Source organism: Akebia trifoliata, chromosome 3 (genome assembly GCF_017979445.1).
Source record: "Akebia trifoliata isolate Shusen 1 chromosome 3, ASM1797944v1, whole genome shotgun sequence".
NCBI lineage: Eukaryota > Viridiplantae > Streptophyta > Magnoliopsida > Ranunculales > Lardizabalaceae > Akebia > Akebia trifoliata.
In genome coordinates, this window is record NC_141377.1 from 42536761 (window position 1) to 42560278 (window position 23518).

The 23518-nt window shown below is 33.7% G+C and overlaps 2 protein-coding genes across 2 annotated transcripts; one reads left to right on the top strand and one right to left on the bottom strand.

The window, feature by feature from the left end:
- The first annotated feature begins 1940 nt into the window (after positions 1-1940).
- Positions 1941-5896, top strand: LOC147407107 (putative WRKY transcription factor 15). Its single transcript, XM_086435500.1, has 3 exons — positions 1941-2503; positions 2615-2740; positions 5579-5896. The coding sequence occupies exons 1-3, from the start codon at positions 2127-2129 to the stop codon at positions 5736-5738; spliced, it is 663 nt and encodes a 220-aa protein (XP_086291626.1). The 5' UTR covers positions 1941-2126; the 3' UTR covers positions 5739-5896.
- Positions 5897-13829: 7933 nt separating this feature from the next.
- Positions 13830-14941, bottom strand: LOC147407108 (protein IRREGULAR XYLEM 15-like). The gene has a single exon (XM_086435501.1). It carries the CDS (start codon positions 14866-14868, stop codon positions 13948-13950), a length of 921 nt encoding a protein of 306 aa, XP_086291627.1. The 5' UTR covers positions 14869-14941; the 3' UTR covers positions 13830-13947.
- Between the last annotated feature and the right edge of the window lie 8577 nt (positions 14942-23518).

Below are 23518 nucleotides of genomic sequence, written 5' to 3' on the forward strand. Positions count from 1 at the left end.
TTTTAAATAATTGGATCGAAATGATTTATCAACTTGATTTGTAATCAAATTGATTTGACTTAGACCCATCATTTGTTCAAGTCTAGCTTACCCATAAATAAATAAAAAGTATGAATGGTGTTTTAGAAAAAAATCTATGCATTTTTTTAAAAGTAATTTTAATAAACATAAATCAGTCCAACTGAATTGAACCAAGGTCCGACTATGATCCAACCAATTCAACAAATATTAGTTCGGTGATCGATTCAATTTTAAAACATTAGTGAAAATGCCCTAAATTCACTTCGATGAGTGATGAAAATTGATTATCAATTACTCATTTCTGGAATTTATTTCAAAGAAAAATCCCAATGTGATTTGAGGTTGACAAATCTTCCTAGTTGTGTATCCTTGCCTTCAACAAGTTTCCACTCTCATAGATTTAAGATGCCTAATCATACCTCAAATTATCTGGATATTATCATTTTCAAGAGCTGATCACACCACACATGTCATCATTTTATTGAGTTTTCTATTCCCATGCTTGAATGATATAGACAAACATCCTAAGTACTTTACAGGTCTTGGTTAGTTAATTTATTTACCATGGTAACTTAACTATTGTGAATGATGACTCCTTGCTTGCGATTCGAGGTATCCTAGGCAAATGGAGTTCGCCTTGAAAATTTGTGGACCTTATTCGGGAAATTCAAAGTACTATGCTGAGTTTTGAATCTATTGACATGGAATTTATTTGGTGTGAAACCAATAGAACTGTTGATTGGCTTCTCGTAGGAGAGCCATTAGTGCTGAAAATTTTAACGATCTTTCTTTATCTAATATTCCAACTGAATTGTATTAGATCCTCCTTGAGGATCATTCTTCTTGTTATTTTCAGCAATAGTCTATTTTAATAAATCAGGATAAAGCCCTTTATAGCCTCAGTTTACCGATAAAAAAAAGAGGATGATATCAACTAGTTAATCAATTACTCTTTTCAAAATGCACGTATGAGCAAGTAATTCACCTCATCTTCTTTAGATGACATTTGTATTTTCATGGGATGGTTCATGTTGTGAGAATTATTATTCTTGAAAAGAAAATGTCCACGTACATTCATGAGTCAATGGGCTGATTTCTAGTCGGACAATTGTGTGTTGATTTTAGGATATAAGTTATCGAGTATTTGAGTTAGAACTTAGGAAAAGAGAGTATTTGAGTTAGATTAAATTGAATTACATCAAAATTTTCTTAATCAAAATATCAAAATGGTGGGGTATAAGTGTATAGCTCTTTGACTTTCAATCCTAACATAAATCAATTATTATTATATTTTGAATTGTATTGGAGTGATCTTAAAATTTACATCGATTCACACTTTGTTGATGTGAAGATGTATATGAAATCAAAAATATTTTTCACTTGTATCTCAATGAAAATATATATGACTCTAAACACACACATCTACATTAACAAAGTGTGAATCTGTGTAAATTTTAAAGTAACGACTCTAGTATTATTTTTAAAGAGGTGCTGGAGTGAGCTCAAGATTGGACCTCATACCGTACATCTTGACGTGAAAGTGGATAGGAATTATAGATATTTTCACTTGTATCTCGAGAAAAAACATCAATCATTTTCATACACTTTCACGCCAGGTGTGCGATGTGAGGTCCAATCTTGATGTTACTTTACCATTATTCATCGAAGTCACCATTGATTGTCATACCATTGGGAAAAAAAAAATGCAGCAATCCCTAGAAGATTATAACTAAGCTCGAGGAAATCTGTATTTTTCCTCGAATCCTATTTCAATCGATATGTTGGTTCCAGAAATGTCCTTAGTTTTTACCCACTGTAGCGTGGAAACAACATAACTTTCCACGTGGCTGGATCAGATTCACCAATGCTTTGACTGGAATGGATAGAAGCGACAGACAGGTCTTTCATCCAAGTTTGACTCCAATGCCATTTTACTTCAGGCTTTGCTTTCCTAATCTTTTGTTTTCTCTCTAACAATCTCCCTCTCTTCCCCTTCAATCGATAAATATCTCCTTCTGTTCTTGTTCTCTTGTCTTGATGTTGTTGCAGCTATGGAGTTAGAGCTTATGATGAGTTAGTTATACGACCTGACCTCCAAACCAAACATGGAGATAATTGAGATGGATTACTCGAAAGTTATTTCATCACAGACACAGAGCCAGAGTAGAACGAGAACAGGTCATGCACGTTTCAGAAGGGGTCCTTCGGTTTATCCCAAACAGCAAAACCAAGAGAGCAATTACGAACCCCGTTTGGTGACGACCCATCAACACGAAGAGGAGAATAAACCAAAATCTTCTGGATTTAAGATTTATAATTGCCCGACGCCGCCTATCCAACAAATAAACTATATAACACAGGTTTCCTTGGAAGAACTACAGCCTTCATCTTCGTTGAAGAGAAATTTTAGCTCTTCTGGAGATGCTGTTACCAAGTGCGGAGGAAGTGCTGGGAAGTATCATTGTTCGAATTCGAAGAGAAGGTTTGTTTGGGTCGTAATTTCTTTTTATTTTGATTATGTTTGAAATAATATAAGTAGTAGTGTTTTTTGTGTTAAAAATGAGGAGTGAGTGAGTGTTGATTAATTTGGCAGGAAATCAAGAGTGAAGAGGGTGGTGACAGTGCCAGCGATTAGCTTGAAGATGACTGATATTCCAGCAGACGATTTTACTTGGAGGAAATACGGTCAAAAGCCCATCAAAGGATCCCCACATCCAAGGTACGTGTGTGTCCACCTGCTCTTTGATCTCAACGACTGCAAAATTAGGTACAAGACGAAGACGTTGACCATCAAATATCTCTGAGTCCTGATGAAGTATATAGACTATAGAGTATTGATTTCGGACTACTCCACGTGTCAAACTCAAAATACTCTCCTGATCTTGCATGTGCTAGAACCATAGATTTTATGCTGACATGTATCCCAAGGCATAAAATCTATGGTTCTATCATATGCCCAGCCAAGAGAGTATTTTGAGTATGCCACATGGGGGAGTCATATTATTATCACGACTCGTACTATAGAGTATGACCTGACTCGAAAAAAGAAAAGAAAAAAAATTCCAGATCGTGGATTGAAACACTCCTCTCACACCTCAATTGTTGAAAGTGTGGTACAGAGGATCTGCTTCCTGTGGCAAGAGGGTTTCACTCCTCCACCCGAACACATAGGATCCGGACTCAAAGGAAAAAAAAACACATTGTCAAAGATACTCAACTGACGGCATGCGCACAAAACCATAGATTTGTTAGTGCTGTTTTTCTAACTCAATCCGAAAGAACAACTTAAAAACTCACTCACGTGGCATGTGCAAGAACCGTGGATTTTTTTTCCCTCAAGTTGCACAACTGCCCATATTTATAGGGATGTGCTATTGCGTATCTTGAGGAAAATCCACAGTTTCTTGCACATGCCACATCAATGAGTTTTTGAGTTATTCAGTCAGAGTTGAGCTAGAAAATCATTGCATTATATATATATTCTTTGAACCATGATAAATTGATGCGGCAAAACATACGGGGTCTATACGTGTCTGACTTGGCAAGGGCACATAATTATAGATCTTTTTCTTTGAGATACACAAGGAAAATGATCAACGGTTTTGTGCCCTTGCCACATCAGACGTGCACAAACCACGTATGTTTTGCCGCGTCAATTTATTATTAGTCTTTTTTTCTTTTGTATCTTGAGGTAAAAAAAATCTGTGGTTCTTTTGTGCAAGTTCCATGTTAGTTGAGGATACTTGAGTATGTTTTTTAGTCATTTTATCGTTATTGTATATTTGTTTATGATTTTGACTTTAAAGTCATAAGAACCGTGATCATATGATGTCCCCTATGCCCCTATCATAGAATCGTAAATCATTTGCCTTGGGATACACAAGAAAAAGATTTATGTTTTGTATCTCAAGGCAAATGATCTACTATTCTATGATGGGACGTTTGTCAGAAGGGGGTGTCATATTATCACGACTCAAGTTATAAGGATTTAGATTTTAAAGTTTTTACATAGATCGCTCCATATTTTGGAGAATATAATATTTTTTGTGATTAGGGCAAGGGGTGCAACTATGCCCGGTTCAAATTGAAACTAAACCAAACCGGTAGGTTTGGAACTATTCGATTTGATTTGAAACAAGTTTGATGTGATTCTAGATTAGGAAAAGAGTCCTGATAATATGACTTGCTAGGTGGCATACTCAATAGACTCCCTAGCGTGGGCAAGTTCGAGAATTGTAGATCTGTATGCCTCGAGATGCACGGCAAGATACACTTTTTATGGGGAAGTGCAATTGTGTATCCTGTAGGCGTATAGATATACGGTTCCTGAACTTGCACGTCAGGGAGTCGATTGAGTATACCACTTGGTGAGTCATATTATCACGACTCTTAGGAAAATGTAGAATGGACCTATTCGGTTCAGCTCTCAGTTCAAGGTTGGCATGGCATGGAACCAAATCGAGAACCAATCCCCTTATAAAATAATTAATTATATATATTACATGTACCTGGATTTTTATAGGCAGAATCGCAGCTGATATTGTCTTTAAAATCTAATGGCTTAAAACTTATATATAATATTTCTTATTGATTATTTTTTCATTAAAATATATGCTAGTTAGAAGTTGGTTTATAAGATATTGGCAACCCAAGAATCGAATTGACCTTAATTCAATGGATTTGATTTAGCCCCAAACGGAATCTAGTTGAATCCTTATTTGTGATGCCCTATGTTTACAAATGGATGACATACTCCTTGACCTCAGTCTAAAAATGATTGAAATGCCATTGTCTTTAATTTGTAGGAAAAAATTATTGATTTTTAATTTCCAAAATCAGGCATCTTTAACGTCTCGTGTAAAAGTTCTTACTTTCATCTTCAATCTTAAGATTCTATCCACTTCAACCTTTAAATCTTAAGAACAAGATAAGATTTTTGTAAAAGTTGAATATGATGCAAAAAAAATTATAGTAAAATCAAGGGTTTTTACAAGGGTTAAGGTGAGGTTGAAAATGATGAAATGGAATAGATTAAAAATAATTTACTATAAAGCTTGAAGGTGATGATTTATGGGAGAAAAAATAAGGGTATTTTGTGAGAAACTGAAGATGACTGTATTTTAATTATTTTATAATCTACATAATAAGAGTGGTGATTATATGACTCCCCCACGTGGCATACTCAATCAACTCCCTGACGTGGGGTGTGAGAACCATAGACTTTCAACCAATTGATTTTGTTGTCGTAACACTCTCCCCACCATTTAAAGGAGTTATAGGAAAAAAGTGCTACAGAGGATCTTGGATTTGATCATCAATTAGCTCGAAACATTTGAATTTTGCTAACTTAATTGGATCATTGAATGTGTGGCTCTTATCTCAATATATCATTGTTAGGTACTGTAATTTTATTAATTTGAAGGTACATTCCATTTTAAACATTCAACCAAAAAGGGTATGGCCGTCTAGGTTGACTCATTAAAATATCATGTTAGTATGACTTACTTTTCCAGATTTATGAGTTGATAATTTTGTGTTATATATGGATTTTCATCAGGGGGTACTACAAGTGCAGTAGCATGAGGGGTTGCCCCGCACGAAAACGCGTGGAAAGAGCTTCAGACGATCCAAAAATGCTGATCGTCACCTACGAAGACGAGCACAACCACTCTCAATCGGTGGGGGAACCAACTGCTGTTATACTAGAATCTTCCTAGTTTTTTTATCAAACCAAATATATAAGACGAGAAAATGGGCCCAATTAATCAAACAAAACAAAAGATTTGTTCCATGTTTTGGATGCCTAGTTTCAAATATTCCACATGTGATTTAGTTCATTTTCAGTACAATAAGGGTTACTGTGTTTCTTTCTTTATTGTTTTTTTCTTCGTTTGTCGATTTTTGTTGGAAAAAAATAAAGTTAGGGTGTCTCTTTTTTCTTGCTTGCTTTTAGCTTTAGCTTTTTCTTTTTCTTTGTTTTTTTAAAGGGTGATTCAGAGTTTTAGACTTATCCTCGATGTTTTGGTCAATATTTGCGATTCTTTATGTTTCATCACATAATTCTTGACTTCGACCTCTCGCTAAAAAATGTTGACTTTTCGATCCAAGTCCTTTATGTTGATCTTCTTAAACCTTGAAAACTCGGGAAAAAATAGGATTTTTTTGTTGAAATTGAGGACAATAAGGTTTTGGTAGAAAATTTAAAGATTTTGGGCAAAAGATTGAAAATTTTGTATTGGAGATGAGCTGGGATAAGTTAAAAATGATTGGACTTTTCGAATCTCAACTGATAAGAGGAAAACATATTTATTTCCTTAAGAGTAGTATTAATTTTCTATGGATTGAGTATAAGATTTTTTGGGGATACCATTTTATTTTGATTCCTTAAAATCAATCTAATGAGGTTATTGTTTTCTAAAATGAATTAATCTTAAATGTTAAGGGGTTTGATGATTTTAGAATTTTTTAGAAATAAATCAAGATTTTGAATGAAAAATTGAACACCAAGGCATTTCAATTGTTTTCTTGTCAGTCGAGGTCAATGTTACAAAGGGCACAACGAAAGCACCCACTTTAATTCAACATCTTTTTTATTTTATTTTTTTTTTGGGGGGGGGGGGGGGGGGGGGGGTTTTCCAAGGACTTTGACGTTGAGTCAATTTAGAGAAAAAATGGGTCAAGTGGCATGTAATTAGGGGATACATTTTCAGACTTTTTAGTCACTTAGTTTGAAAAAGCCTCAAACAACTTAAGGGTACGAAAGTCTTTGCTTTCAAATTCTAGAACTTTCTCTAGGTATGATAAAATGGTTATAATAGGCTTTTGAATTGAGTCAATTAAGTTGAATCTCATGAATCTTCTTGGATTTTGAAGAAAACTAGGAGGACACATGAGTAATCCTTTCTAATGTGTCTTAACAAATCAATGTTATAGATGTAATTGACCTCAAGTGGAGATCAAATTTAACTTAAAGTTAAGATTAGAAGAAAAAGATAATTCTCGAATAACCTTAGGGTATATTTGATTGCACATGGAAAATAGGATGGAAAATCAATTTTCATGGAAAATGACATTTTTCAAGTGTTTGATTGCATATAGAAATGAAAATTTATTTTCCACCCCAAACAAAAAGTTCACCAAAACATGAATTTCACTTTCCCACCCATATGGGTGGGAAAGTGAAATACACTCATATTTTTCATCTCCAATTCTTCCCCACTCATATATTCTTCTTCCCTACCACCACCACCACCATTACACTAACTTCGTCGTCGTCGTCGTAGTTTTCATCTCTGTCATCATCATCTCCGGCCACCTTCTTTCTCTCTCTCTCTCACCTTCTCCGCCACAATCACGTTCTCCCCCCCATCTTTCTCATCATCTTCTTCCTCACTTACCTCCGCCGTCGCTATCGTCGCCACCATCACCACCACGTTCTCCATTGTTCTTCCTCACTTATCTCCACCGCCACCGCCACCGTAGCCGTCACCTCAGCAGCCACCATCTCTGTCACCACGACCCTCACCGTCGCCATTGCCACCACTGCCACATCCTCCCCCCTCCCTCTTCTTCGTCATCTTCTTTTTTCCTTTCCCCCTCCTTCTCCTCTTCTTCTTTTTTCTCATATTTTTCTCATGATTTTATCCAAGTAAAATTAAACAATGGAATTTGATTTTTCAATCCTACCTATTTTCCACAACTATTTTTTCATGGATTTCAAATTTCATGGAAAATCAATTTCCATGCAATCAAACATACCCTTAGTGGAAAAATAGATCTAAAGACCAAGCATAAGCATTGAGGGAATCAAAAGGGATTTTCTTGAGGAAAAAACCTATTAAAAAAGGTTTAGGAGGAAGTCATTTTCTTAACCAAATCTCGTGCATACATGGGCTATATAACTATCCAACTGAATTGATTTTAGGTAAGTAAAAGTCATAATAAAAACTACATTGCATGTAGATGAGCAAAGAAGTAGTGCAAAATAAACATGTACATGACCCAAAGGGCAATTAGAACAATGCATTGCCTACCCATTGGTGACAAACGGCCAAACACGCAAACTTATACTTGGCTGTTTGTCACTAGTGGAAAGGCCAATTTTTATTTTTATTTTTATTGTTTGGTTGGTTTGATATGCTTAAGTGGGTCCTATTCGATTGATTGAAATTCTCTCAATTGATTTCTGTCCTAGATTTGATTGAGCTATCAGACTTATTCGATCAAATTGGAGTGTCTACAAGAAGTTTGGGATCATTTAAAAATTCTAAAGTTCAAGATCTTTAGCAATCAGTTAAATCCAAAAAAATAAAGGCATCCATCATTCCATATGTGTTTTAAATCCAAAAAAATAAAGGCATCCATCATTCCATATGTGTTGAGAAATTGATGAAACCATAACTTTTTGTGATTGATTTGATAAGTCAAATATCATGATCCAAAAAATCTTACAACAATGGCATCGTTTTCTCCATGTTATGATCAGAAGATGATGTAACCAAGTAACACACGGTTTAATAGTTAAACTAATTAATCACAAATACTATAAATAATTATCAGCTCGCATTCCCATGTCTTAAAGAATTTTCACAAAGTTTCAAATGTGCCCCATGTAATAATTTTTTAATATTATATAATAATAATAAAATTATTTAACTAGGGATTTTAAATCTATTTAAAATACTAAGGAATGTTAAGATGAAATTTTTACTAAAAACTATTATATTAATTTGTCTAATTATTGATTTGATTGTAGAGTGCAATAATTACAAGGAAAATGAAGTTAACGCTTGACAATGATCATCCATCCATGGAATAAATATTTGAAATTTGAAGAAATTGGACACCCAAAAAATGACATCTGGACTCTTGTTAGAGGTTTGTTACAAGAGTCGTGATAATTTGATGCTCTTTTTTTGTACGCTCCCTTTATAAAATTGTATAAAATCATAAATATTTTTTCTTGTATATCCCAAAAGAATGGATGTACAATTCTACGAAGTGAGCGTACGAAAAAGAGCATCAGATTATCATGATTCTTGTTACAATTGCCAACCAAGAGGTAGGCCAAGATTTTTCAAATGACAATTTTTATTGGGAGGTGACGCAAAGGGTTTTGTTCCAAGTAGCTTTCAGATCTCCATTTTGAGTTTCTAATATACTCTATTGATTTGAACGGTGATCTCTAGCCATGGTGATCTCTACCATTTGTGCAACATGTATTTCAAAGTTGGACTCAAGGACAATACAGTGCACTTCATTTCACCATCTTGTATTTAATGTGGTCTGTTTTTCTAAGTAATAAATTGAATTAAATCACATATTAAATTAAGAACTTCATTGATGGTTGTAATAAACCATTTTTGGAGCTTCTTAAAGCATATCCAACCAAGCCCTTAAAAAACCCCTTCAATAAAGCATCTTCTTCAAATTTGAGGGAGAAGTCCTTTATAAATCATGTTGAACTCCAATCATTCCACCCTTTAAATAGTCATTCATTCTTTTAAGCACTCTTCATTCATTTCTCCAATGAGCCAAAATAACTAATTATCGATCTTGTGAATCTCTGGATATGCAAACCTACTATTTATAAGAAGTATAACTACAAATAATTATAGAACTCTAATACCTTATTTTAAAGAACTCTAATTCTTGAAGATAACTAAGACCAATTAATCTTATTCTTAATAGAATTAAATTAAAATAAAAGATACTGGTGAAAATATTTTGATCTTGCCTTTAGCTTCTATTGTTCTACTGATTTTAATTAAGGGTTTATTGCTTTTGAACTCTTCATTGGGGACTTGTGATAATATTCTAATGATTAAGTTAGTAGAAAATTAGATAGATAATAATTTTGGATAAAGAAAATTACATATTTTTTTTCCTTTAAATAGTTTTCTACTTGTTAAATTCTAGATACATGCATTTATAGAAAATAGTTATGTCAATATCGTGCTCACACGAATGTTGATACATGATCGAGTAGACATGCGTGGGCATCGTATCAAAGTTTGCCCTTATGTTTTTGTGACGTGACCATGCGTGAGTATGTTAGCATGCATGTATCACATTAAGTGTACTAACTTGACAGGTTAACAACTCTACGTTAGAGTGATGTTAATATATTGATTGTCAAGAGCGTGTTAATTCACCTAATTAGACAAGTCAACTCCTTATGTTAGTGTGTATACATGGGTAGGTGGTTGCTCAACTTTCTCAGTTCGAACCCATCTCAAATTTGTTCATCCCCCCATCTTATAAATACATTATTATAGAGGATAATAATAGTACATTATCTAGACTGTACATGTGTCCTAGTAAAGTAAGTGATACCTGAATCGAGCCAGTCTTGTCCAATAGAATAACAGATTAAGTTAGTATCGTCTGGTCTAACTAATGAGGTAGGACAGTTTAAGGAGAAATTTGGTTTGCTTAGCAAGGTAAACCTAGCCTGAATATCTGTGTAATTTTGTATCATGCATGTTAAATCCAGAGATCTCAGAAGAGATCTTTCAAGAATCTTGAACTCAATTTTTGAAATTTCAATTCCGTTTAAAATCCTTACCATCAAGAGATTCACAGTGTCACATCCCGATTAAGGGAAAAAATCCTGATTTGAAAAGAGAACCAATAAATAAAAGAATTAATAGAGATGAAATGATCTTTTTGATTAAGAGAAAGAGGGTTAAAATTATTGTCATTCTAGAATACTATTTTTTTTTTTAAATTCTAATTTGAGCGTTAGAGGATCTTCGATAAATATTACATCAATGCTTGTAAGAGGGATTAAAAAACTATTTTGAATTAATAAGACAAGATCGATCAAAGTAAAATTTGAGTCAATCTCTACAATTATAATTGGGATGCCTCAACTCGGATGTGCAATATCTCATTTGGACTAAATTAATGAAAAAACTAGTTAATTAGGGACTAACATAGAGATCATAGGAGATGATTGACTGAATTATTCTCGAGAGAGATGAGAGAGAAAGGGGGAAAACTGTTGGATTAGATTGACACATTGAATCGTACTACCTACTAAATTAGGGGATGATCTTTGGTGAATTTTCTATCTTTACTCTCTCGCATTGTTTATATCAATGTGGCACGTCGGTTCAACTAAGGTTGAAATGGAGGAAAAAAAGAAAGAAAAAGACGGGTTGCTCAGGAATCAATTTTCTATGAAATCTGTAGTTGTACATCTCAGCCGTACACTGCGCTTCAAAAAGTTGGATTGATGGACACTGGATCCCACTTACTTAACTTCACTTAACTTCACGTGAATCCCAACAAATTAAGGCGATATGGTAAAGACATATGGCAGCAGAGAGATGAGGGTGACTGGGCCCGCCCACCGACATCTTCACCTCAAATTCCTAAACTCTGATCGAATTAAATGTGCAAGAATCCTGTACGCACAAACACACAAGAGGTGAAAAATGATCTCTCTCTACCACCGACACTAATTTGAATGAAATTCTTTAACTTATCTCCCTAGTTTTTATCTTTTTATTTTTTATTTTTACAAGCCTTGTCGTTAATCAAGAAATTGATTTCTATCCAACAAGCAGATATCAATCACCCACTGAGGGTAAGCCAAGCGTCCATTCATGAGAGAATAGGACGGACCATTGTGGCATCTATTATTCTATTTGTCTTTTAACACTGCGAGTTTGGAAAAAAAAATTTAAAAGAAAATGGAAAAACGCATTTCGGTTCCTTTTTGTGCTTATATACTAGTAGTTCCCACCACTATCAGTTGGGTCAGATTGGTACTCACAAAGTCCGATTTAATCCATCAATTAGTAATATCAGATTTGTATTAAGTCGAGTCAAATCGTCTCAAAGCTTGAGTTTTTGCCTTTTTGATTTGAAATTAATTGATTAGTATCTAGAGATTTGAAGTCCTCAAGATCCACCCATGCTACGATTGCTAAATTATCTTGATTCACGATGGTCTTGCACACCCAAGAAAGGTTGTGAGAAGATTCCTGTCTTCAACTCTCAACGATGAAATTGACATACTCTTCGATGCCCCTTATTCAAGTATCAATAAGAAAAATGATGATTCCAAACCCGAAACAACTTGATATCGATAACAATGCACACTTGTGAAGTCTGATGCAGGAGAGATGCTAGTTGGGACTGCTGACATGTATTAAAACATCAACTGTAGTGCCCCAATCTCACGCAACTAAAACAAATAATTCGAGTTGAATAATGGATGAAACCAAGAAATAAACGCTCATGTGCGAGATTATAATTTTTTTTTTCAAGATCAAATAATTCCATTAAATTGAGTATAATTGTATTTGTGATAGTATCTACTATCAAAAGTATCAATGAACCCAATTATTACAAACTTGTGGGATTTATTTCTTAGTTCAAGATCCTTCTTATTAATTAGAGTAAAAGAATTAGTATATATGTTCCGTCCAAAATCAAGATTTTACTATGCTTACAATTTAAGAGAGACGAAAGTGAAAACCTGTGGGGTCATTTCTGTAATTGGATAACAGTAGCATCCTCTATCTTACCAAGACTGTCGGCATTAAGTTAGCCGATGTTTATTCTCCAAATATCTAATTTACGACTTGTGGGGCCTTCAACTCCACGTGGCATTACTGCTTCAAGATTCGGTCAATTAAGAAAAATTCCCCACTATTGGCTCTCGTAGGAGTCTAAGTCAAGATTGCTACCAGAGATTCACTGTTATTACAAATAGAAAAAATTTTGACAATAAATATACACAATTTTATTCTGAACTAGAATAATGTTATTTTGCCAAAATTATCATTAACTTGATCATCGGGATTAATCACAAGATCCAAAAGACAATGGATTGAAGAATAGAGTAATAGGGATGGTTGGTCTGCCAAAGAAAAAAATGACGAATTTGAGCCCACAATAAGTATATAATCAACATGTTAGGTAATTAATTATGCCATTTTAAATATGAGAGTGGACTGAATCAGAGGCTATGGTCAGATGGGAACATCCAAGGTGAAGTATGTTCCCATGAATTTACCAGAAGATGAATGTAATTGTTCGAGTATTATCCCTAATGATGGAAGAAGGACAAAGAGTATTGAATGTAAAGTCGGTGGAAAATTCAAAAATCCTCCATGTGTGTTATATGATTGTTGAATCATGTAATCTAACATTATTTAGACTAAGTGGATAATAATTAACTTAAAAGTGTTGGATAAATGTTTGTATCCCCAAAGATGATAATAGCAAATAAAGAAACTGTTAAAAACAAACACCCCTCGGGGATGGATAGAGAATCAATAAAAATACTCTTTTTTAATATTATCTCTTCAATTTTACTGTACTTTCTCTTCTACTTACAATTTATATAAAATAATTGTAGGTAATTGATTAATGACGTTTGTTGGTCTACCGAACAGACAGTTGAGATAAAAAGATGAACGACTTATTTTTTTAAAAGGAGACAAGTTCTTGCTTTCTAGGGATTAAAATAATTATTTTTTTAGAGATACATTTGTCTTGGGAATCCCTACCGTCTCAACCTTCTATTTAATGGGTTACTGTTTAACTATGATTTAAGTATTTTAATCATGGGTTTTTCATGATCATGCCCTCTAGTGGGGTTCTTAGGTCCTTATGAAAAATGCTGGAATCCAATGGTTTGAAATCTCTAATCTTAGCTGATCTACATGTTCTTGAAACATTCACTGGTCACTATTTTTTAAAGAGTGTTCCACAAGGCCCAAAATGGAGACCTAACGTTGGGTAGGTATCCATCTCCCTGGAGTACAGGATCCCTCAAAAAACTTTCCCAATTTCCATTGAACTTTAAAACTTTAAATTATGCAATTATACTATAAAAACAAAAAACCCAAATTTGTAAATTAATACAAATTACCACACTTAATGCTTCTCACGCCTATGATGATCAAGTCAAGACGAAGACGATGATGATGTACGATTTAAACAGAACTCAAAGCTTTTAGCTTCCATTTTTTCCAGAACAAAGTGTCCAAGCAAATCCTTCGATTCCACCAAATTCTCCGCACACAAGAACTCTTCACTACAAACTCTCTCAACTTCCCTATAAAAATCATGTACGAACACATGCGTCTTAGCCCCTCCACCTCTCTTGCTCCTCGCAAGCACTCCTGCAGTAAAAATAGCTGACATCCTACCAGGCGAAGACGGAGAATACCCTCTCGGCCCATCAACCAATATCACATCCCACTCAACCTCGTATATATGATTCGGTAAATCGTTGATGCCCAATTTGCACTCTGAGAAGAGAAGGTTCTGTACTGGACGACATTCGTTTCGAAGTTGTTCCTTCGCTAAAGCTATGAGATCATTCATCTCGCTCACCTTCGTCGTGTATTGGACATCGTACGCTTCAATGTCTGGGTGTTTTTCCTCGAATTTCGCAATGAAGTACTCACTCTCGTCAATAAATACGGTTCGCCCTTTGTGATTGAGGGCTTTCCAGAGAAGGGTTTCGTGGGAGAGACCAAATATGAGGAAATTACATGGGGAGGAACAATGGTGGAGAACCTTTGTGATTGATTTGAGTTCTGAATCGGTCATTCGACCAGTTGCGTTGGAGTTTGAGGCATAATGGAGGAGGGCGTCTACAACGGTATTGGGTAAGTGTAATTGACCAGAGTGTGAAGAAGAGGAGGAGATTGTGGTGGGTGTTGTTAGAGAATCTCTGGTGCTGAGGAGAGTGAGAAGAAAGGCGAATGTGAAGAAAGAGATGAAAGCGAGTAGCCATAGACGATGGGAACCTCCTTGTTTGTGTACGGAGGGGTGGAGAAGTATTAGCTTTGTGGTGGTGTTGTTGGTGGTGTTCTTCATGACTTGATATGAGAGAAGAGAGAGAGAGTGACAGAGAGAAGAGAGATATGAGGATGATATAAGTTAGGCTAATCTACGACGACCTTAGTCAGATCTATCTTCTTAAAAAAAAAAAAAAAACATTTGTTTCTTTCGTACGGAGAGAGAATGCGAATCTCGAGAAGAGAAAGTAGGGTATTTGATTAGACGCGCTCAGCTTATCAAAAGTACGGATTTGTTGTAAAAATGATGGTAGAGAGAGGTGGGCCCAGTTTGAGCGACTGATTAACAAGATACTAGCGAGATGTCGCTGTTCCTTAGGTTTTAGTGTATTTGATGTGGTGCACGCCTGTTCCTTATTAACTTTTGTTCTCTAATAATCTCTTCTTGAAGGGAACGAAACCTTGAAACCACACACCAACACAACGACCTACACAACAGTTAAAAACTTGAAACAAACTTCATTTAAAGTTTTAAATAAGCTCTTAAAACAAAAGAAAAGTGGTAGTAAAAGCAAAAGAAACATCAATGAGGGCAGGAAGATTGGGGTTTGTCTTAGAAGTACCTCAAAAGCAGGAAAGATTTGTCGAGGGGCTATACTATACCTCCATAACTTTTATTCAAAAGAGATAAAATCCAAAACTTTTTTAAGACCAAGTAGATTGATGTGGATTACTATTAGGACTCTCCTTTTCTAATATTTCAAATTTTCAATTAGCGGACCCTCAACAAGTAAAGGTCGTTGAACAAGTGATAACTACTCCGCATTTAACGGTATACTTGACCAAAGCCTTGTAAAAGTAGCATTTTTTATATATTATTTTATTTATTTATACAGGATGTGACATGACCGACAAATATTTAATAGATATTGATATATTCATAAAAGATAATTTACTTAATGGGGATTGGTAACATTTAATACCTCATATCATACTAGACCGTTCGTCAAATTTATTTTTCAATAATATTCATTCTAATTTGTATTTTAGTAAAAAAAATAAGAATATATTAATTTTTATATAATAAATATTAAATATTAAATATATTTTAATATTTTAATTTAAATATATTTTTTATATTAATTATTTTGACAATCAATACAAACATAATAAAAAAATTTATTAACGACATAATAAATATATTTATTATGTAAAAAATTAACATATTCTTATCTTTTCACCCAAAAGGTAAAACAAGAAAGAGTATTATTAAAAAAAAAAAAAATTGGTAAAGAACATTAATGTCCCTATGAGATTTTAGATATTAGAATTCCCCTTACTTAATACAAATCAACATTAAGACGACAACAATACAACCTGGATAGGATTGGGGTAGATGAGACTCAACTCTCAAGTGATAGAAGCTTCAACCCAAACATTGAGCTTGACCTCGTTAATCTAAGTTCAAGTTGAACTTGAGCTTCTAAACTTAGGTTGGACTTGAATTAGCCTAACTTAGATAGTTTTTGGAGAGTTGGATTCATTGAAAAACGTAATTTTATTTTGATTAGCAAAGATATTCTATATCTTAAATAAAAAATACTTTAAAATATATAAATAAAAAAATATGTATAAATTATTATATAACTCCGGGTTCAAGTAGATTTGGGTTACCCAAAGTCACGAATCCTCCTTACCTTAGGCTAAGGTGATGTTTGTTAAACTAAACAAATAAGTGTTGAATGATTATAATTGCTGAAATTGTATAAACGTTGAATTTAAATACTAAAATTGTTGTTTGTTTATCGATCTGAATTGTATTGAACTGATTCAAATTAAGCGCTGTAATCACATAAATCTGTTTATTACTTAATGCTGAAAACTGGTAAATTGACTATATTACTATTTTCAACAGTTGTATGTTTAAAGGAAAATTATTAATAAAATCAAAAAATAAAAATTATTTATTAAAAAAATACTAAATTTAATGAAATTCATTTTGGGAACCTAGCCGAACAAATTCTCTCTCCTCTACATCATTTAAAAAGTAAATTTTAAATTTTTTTAAATTCAAATTAAAAAATAATATTAATTCAAATTAAAGAGAGAGAATATTAAATATAAATATTTTATTAAATATTAAATATTAAATATTCCAAGAAAATAAAAAAAAGAAAGAGAAAATTTCTCTCTCCTCTTTTATTTTTTCAAAATATTTAATATTTAATATTATTTAAATGCATGGAGGAGAGAGAAAATTTCAGCCCTTTAAGGGTCGAAATTTTCTCTCTTTAATTTGAATTAATATTATTTTTTTAATTTGAATTAATATTATTTAAATATGTAGATGAGAGAGAGATAATATTGGTGTGGGTTGCCTTATTAATATGTGGGGTGCTTATATCATTATCCATAGGACATAAGAGGTAATATCATTTCGAGTATAAGGACATACTTATCCGTGTTGAAAAAGACCGATGCTTACTGCTTCAGCAATAAATGCGGAAAATGTGAAGTAAACAAACGTACTGATTGCTGAAACTAAATTGTATTCAACATTAAGTGCTGAAATCAACGTTAAACAAACACCCCCTAAGACTAAGTTGAGCTTGGGCTTGCTCATTCAAGTTTCAACCCTACTCAACTTTTTTTTTATATATATAAATAACATAAAATATTTAATTTTGGTTTAGATCATCAACACTTTGGTGTTTTTCATTTACAAAATAATAATTTAATGAAATTAATGGTGGTTCAAAATCGCCTCTAAAGGAATTAATTGCTGCTACAATCAATTGATGTAGTTTTTTTTTGTGATTAAAAAGAAAAATGTCATTACAATATGCAAGAACCGTTAGGAAATTAAGACCATTAGGGGTGGTTTTTGAACCGTCGTGAGTTGGCCAATAATAGTATTGTCGAACAATTATTGTAGACGCATGGTCTAATTGTCGGAAATACTATTGCAGAAGATTTTTTACACATTAGAGGCAATTCAAAACCGCCGATTATATCATTCGTAAGAAGATGACGCACAAGATAGTTATTAGACAACTTACAGAGTGTGGGATGACATACCTCAATAAATCATTTCAAGCAAGGGCTTATTTAATTTTGTCCTTCTTAGCATTGATTACCTTTGTTCTTGCTTGCCTTTTGTTGGAAGACAGGCTCACCTACCACTATCGAAAGGATCAGAGATGAGTCTCAAGACATAATTGGTAAATCAATTGCTTGTATGTGCAATTCTTAAGGAATATTATTTGATCAGATGGTCCTAAGTAAAGAATCTTTTTAAGTGTATCGTGAGTCACATAATGAAAATCAAACTTCAAAAACAATAAATGGTTCGATATAGAACATTTCATTTCTCAAAAATCAATTCCCCACAAATGCAATCCCCAGGGAATATTGTTTGATTTGATGGTCCTCACTAAGCGCATTGTGAGTCACATTGAAATCAAATAAGCAAAAAATGATCAATGATCCATTTTTAATCAAATTGATCAATGATCCATTTTTAATCAAATTGATCAATGATCCATTTTTAATCAAATTGATCAACAGTTAATCTAATTTTACTATATTCGGTCATACCACACGAAGAGAAAAAAAAAAAAGATTTCTCAACACCAGTTGAACTACGAGATGTGTGAAAAGATTGCGTGTCCATCACCCAATAAATTTGTTCCTAATCCCTACACCTGATGCTTTATGATGTTAAAAAAAAAAAAATTAGACACATTGGAGTTAAGATGATCCAGTTTGTTTTATTATTTAACATGGGAGGATGTTTTAAGGCTGAAATATTATTGGTGGTCCTGAGTCCTGAATCACTTTGTAAACAAAACACAGTGTTCTGGACCAATTGTTCCATATGTCAGGTGTGGGCTCGCTTCCGAGTTTCATCTTAAACCATTTTACTACCATCTTTTTATCTTTTTAGTTGAATCTTACAATTCTAAAACGACTTATATGTGAATAATTGAACTATCTACATCACTAACTGTTTCTTAAGTAGCACTCAATCTGAAGCCTTAGAACCACTGATTAATAATAATCAAAATATTATTTAAATCGGACGCCACCTAACAATCCTCAAAGGAACTCTCAATAAAATACCAATTAATCTCGAATCTCCATTTTTTCATTTAATTTTATTAAAGCATCTCTAACAACTTTTACACACAAAGACATATTTTGATAATGATTTCATGGAGTCTTTAGTTCATTAATTAAAGAGAACTTTTAATTATGTAAACTTATGGAAATATGATTACAATGCTTTCTAAGTTTGAAAGAATCGGCATATGAAGATTGTGAATGTACCTCGGTCCAAAAACCACCGTTGAAGCATCATTGCTTGCTTTGAATGTAATGATCCTATCATCACGGCCTCTAAAGGTCTCATTTATTAGAAGTAGGGGCGTGGGACCTGTCGTGGTAGTTCTGAGGCTGACCCAGTCAGACAATTCAAATTCATGGCCTGTGGAGAGCTACAAATTTTAATTTTAATTAAAATGTTAATCTTAAGGGGGTCAACTTTTTCTCTAAAGTCATGCTAACTCTAGGGTGGGAGCTGATCCTCTATAGCAAGTTTCTCTTGTAGTTCTTGTTCTACAAAGAAAATTACACTCAAGAAATCTTACAACATAGTCTTATTGGATTCATGATTTAGATTAGATTTCTTTTTAAAAAAAAAAAAAAAAAAAAAACTTTCTAACTCAAATTTAGTGTTTGAAATGGACAGTCACTGAACTCCTAAATTTTAATGATTAGATATAACTGTCTCGATAACATGGCACACCCACAATCCTTGATATGGGCTACAGTGAGCTACAAGAGAAAATCTCTACATAGCCTAATTTGAGAATAATTTATGCATATGAATCTAATTGAATCTTTGGATTGGGCGATGATATTATTTGTTTTCAATTCTTTTTCTAAAAAATATGCAAAAAACTTGAACTTATTACGTAGAGGGTTTAGAGTAAATTTTTTTTTCTTTATTGAATTAACAAATCGACATATGACAAAAGGGTTTGAAAAATGTTGTAATATGAAAATGATTCACATTGAGCTTAAGAGAGAATGAGATAGAATCAAATTATTAGAGTATTAGAGGGTATTTTAGTATTTTTACATTGTGTTAAGTTCTGGGCATATATGTAAGCCCTTTTCTCTCTTTTTCAATAACACATTCAAGAGATTAGATTATGGGAATATTTCTCTTCACTTCTTTTCTCTTATTCCTTTAGGGTTTATATTTTCTAATATGGTATCAGAACAAGTGTATCTCAAGGATGGATATTCTTGGGATGTGCAATGTATAAAACTAGGGTAACCCTCTCTTTGTAAGCCGGTTTATAAGGATGGATTAGGTTCACAGGCAATAAAACCAAACCTCACTTAAGCCAAAAGCTTTTTTCAATCCTTGGAAGAATAACATCATATGTGATTTAGCAATGATGGATAAATGCATTCTGATATTGCAAAATTAGGTTTTGGTAGTGGAGGTCTCAACCTATTTACAAAGACATTTGAATGATCTTGATATATTACATTATGGAAATTGACCGTTGGATGGCTTGGCAAAGATAGCGAATAGCTAGATTTGGGAACTAGGACATTCAGAGATACCATATAGGAAGTGACATCCCATGCCTCTTCCAAAGTGATTGGAAGGAAAGCATCATTATTTAATTTAATGGAATAATGCTGAAGTGAACCTCAAGATTGTACCTCGCACATCCATCCTGATGTCAAAGTCCGTAGAAACCATAGGTGCTTTTTGAACAAGGATGTGCGATACAAGATCAATTTTGAGGTCACTACAGCACAACTCTATTTAATTTCCAACAAAAGGGATTCAATTTGATTTTGAAGTCAATCCCTCTTGCAAGAATAGTACAAACATGATCCAACTCAATTTGGTTAGAGAGAGAGGACCCACTTTGTGATTGGACTGATCCAGGATTACCGTGAAGAGGTGATTCATTGATTGAGAATAGTCCAGATACATCATGATCGTCATCTCTGTATAGAATTAGAATGGATTATTTCATTAAATATGGATGGTGCTATGGGTCCATCATAAGTTAAGCAAAACCAAGTATTCCCCAACCAACATAGATTATTAATTAAAAAATCTGGTGCACTCGCTCAACTATGTTCTTTCTTCCTCCTTCTAATAAAAAGGGGCAAACAAAAGGTGAGTGGGGCCTCATTAGCATCCATTCCTACAACCACCATATCTCAGTTTGATTATTATTATTATTATTTTTTCCCATTTATATATTATTAGCATCGAATCTAACCATGAAATTCCAAGTGGGTACCCCCAATAAATCAATTATTATTAGGATTTTAATTACAGTTTCTTGGCCACAATTCTTCTTAGTTGACGGTGGATAAAAATTTGTTCTTTACGGTATCACATTATCGTTGAAATAAATGTTTTACAGTTAGAAAATCAAAATTTTAAAGGGGAAAAATATATTCAGCATTGCAAAGAGTTCCAACTCCAATACTTTGTCAATTTCAACTGTGCTTAGAGTGGATAGTGGTGTGTAGACTCTTCAGTTGGCCTGATAACCCCATCAAGGAGTGGTGCAGATCCATGGGCCGGGCCACTTTTTATTATTATTATCTGGAGAATAAGATACGTTTGAGATCAAGATATTCTTGGATGATGATAATCATAGGAAGAGGCATGGGTTATCAATTCCCACTTGATGACGACGAGAGTTGAACATATATCGTCATCTATAGGCTTTACCAACTCAGCTTGTCGGCACCCTTTCAGATTTATTTTATCGTATCATGAGGCTCTAGAATGACTAATCAACTTCCACTTATAGAAGAAGTAGCAACTTTATCTTATAGGTCTTATAAATGTGTTCAGTTTAGTCCCACATCGGATGCTTTGTACCTTGTCTTTCTCGTTATAAGTTCCTAGGCCTCTCCACTCATGGTCAATTGGTTTTGAATTGGACTCTCAAATTTATCAAAGTATCAAAGTTGGCCTTTCTGTCCGTCATGTCACCCAATTTATATCTCCACATGCATGTGCAAGGACGTGTTGAGTTTAGTCCCACATCAGACACTCATAATTATCTTTCACATAATTTCTATGCTAATAATATTAACTATATTAATCCATTGGTATTAACGTGTCTACTTCGGGCATGGGCTAGATCCAATTTGAAGGGGATCCGACTCTCCATTTCTTTATATAAATCTAGTAAAATATATATTGTTTTTAGATTGGATCCATAGCTCAAATGGTTGCATATGCAATCACGAAAACCATGGGTCATAGGTCCAAGTGTGATGGGGCTGATGCATTCCTGATCATGAACAATATCTATGCATAAATAAATTAGTTAATTTCTTTGACAATAAAAAATAATAATAATAATAATCTAAAGTGACAAAGCTATAAAAATAAAATAGCTTGAACTTTATTAAAAGTAATACAGTTATTTTACGTAACGCCTATCTTTTAAAAAATATACTATCCTTCTCTAAAAACTTCAACTATCCAATAAGAATTTTTTTTGGAAGGCCAGCAAATAAAAAAAAAAAAAAAAAAAAAAACAACAACGCCATCATTCAAGTAATTACACATGTATTGCACATAATTTTTCTTGCAATTATAAAATAACTTATTGAAGGAGCCGACATCCCCTGCCTTACGGAAGATCTTTGTTTTATAAATAAACAAAGCAATGAATCGATTATTCGATAACTGTTGACAATATTTCTAAAAGGTAATTGATACAACTCTCATATTCTGTGTCAAAGTTAGGAAGGAGTTGGTGGGGGCAATTATCCCCATAGAACTTTAAGACACCCCTATATTTTCAATTAATTACATGCTTCATTTGTCTCCACTCCCTCCCCCTCGCCCTCCCCTCCCCCCTTTCAATTTTTTGTTGATGACATTGCCTCTTGACTGGATCTTCTCATATACTAATTGGAAATGACTTAAATATCTTTTTCTTTAATTTCCAACATAAAAAACCTCTGAATTTGTCCCCAAAACCATCAATCTTCAAGTTCTTCAATTATACAACTAACCATAGTTTGCCCCCACTACAAGAAAATCCTGGCTCCACCCTTACTCATATTTAACGTTAATTAAGATACTTCAAATAGAGGGAGAGCTTTCCTCTTCTTTCTCTTAATGAGTATCTGTGGAGGTCATTTTTGTAATTGACCTCGAGATTTAATTTTTAGCAAGATTATTTACCAATAAATCATAGAAATAATAGAAAAAATAACAAAATAAATAAATAACACGAAGAGATTTTGTACGTGGTTCGGCAAACGTGCCTACTCCACGGGCTCGGGGAGCCGTTTCACTATAAATCTCCGAGTTACATATAGCCTCCTTTCCCCCTTTCCGTCTTTCCTCCTCCATCTTTTTCTCCTTTTTTACAATAACCTCCCATTCTTTAAATAGAGAAATCATAATTAAAGTCTTAACCCTAATTAATTACAATTTATCACCTTGCCCCTTATCCAAATTAACAATTACATAACAAGGAGAATAATCCTTTTAAACTTGGAATATTCTCTAATAAGATAGAAATATCTTTATATTATGCCACGTGTCCACCCCGAGATGCGCATAGATGGTGCGAGTGGACGATCCAGATATGAGACGATTTTATCCCTCCATATCTATGAACTTTGTGATCTCCGTTTGTTCAAGTTTTTCAGGT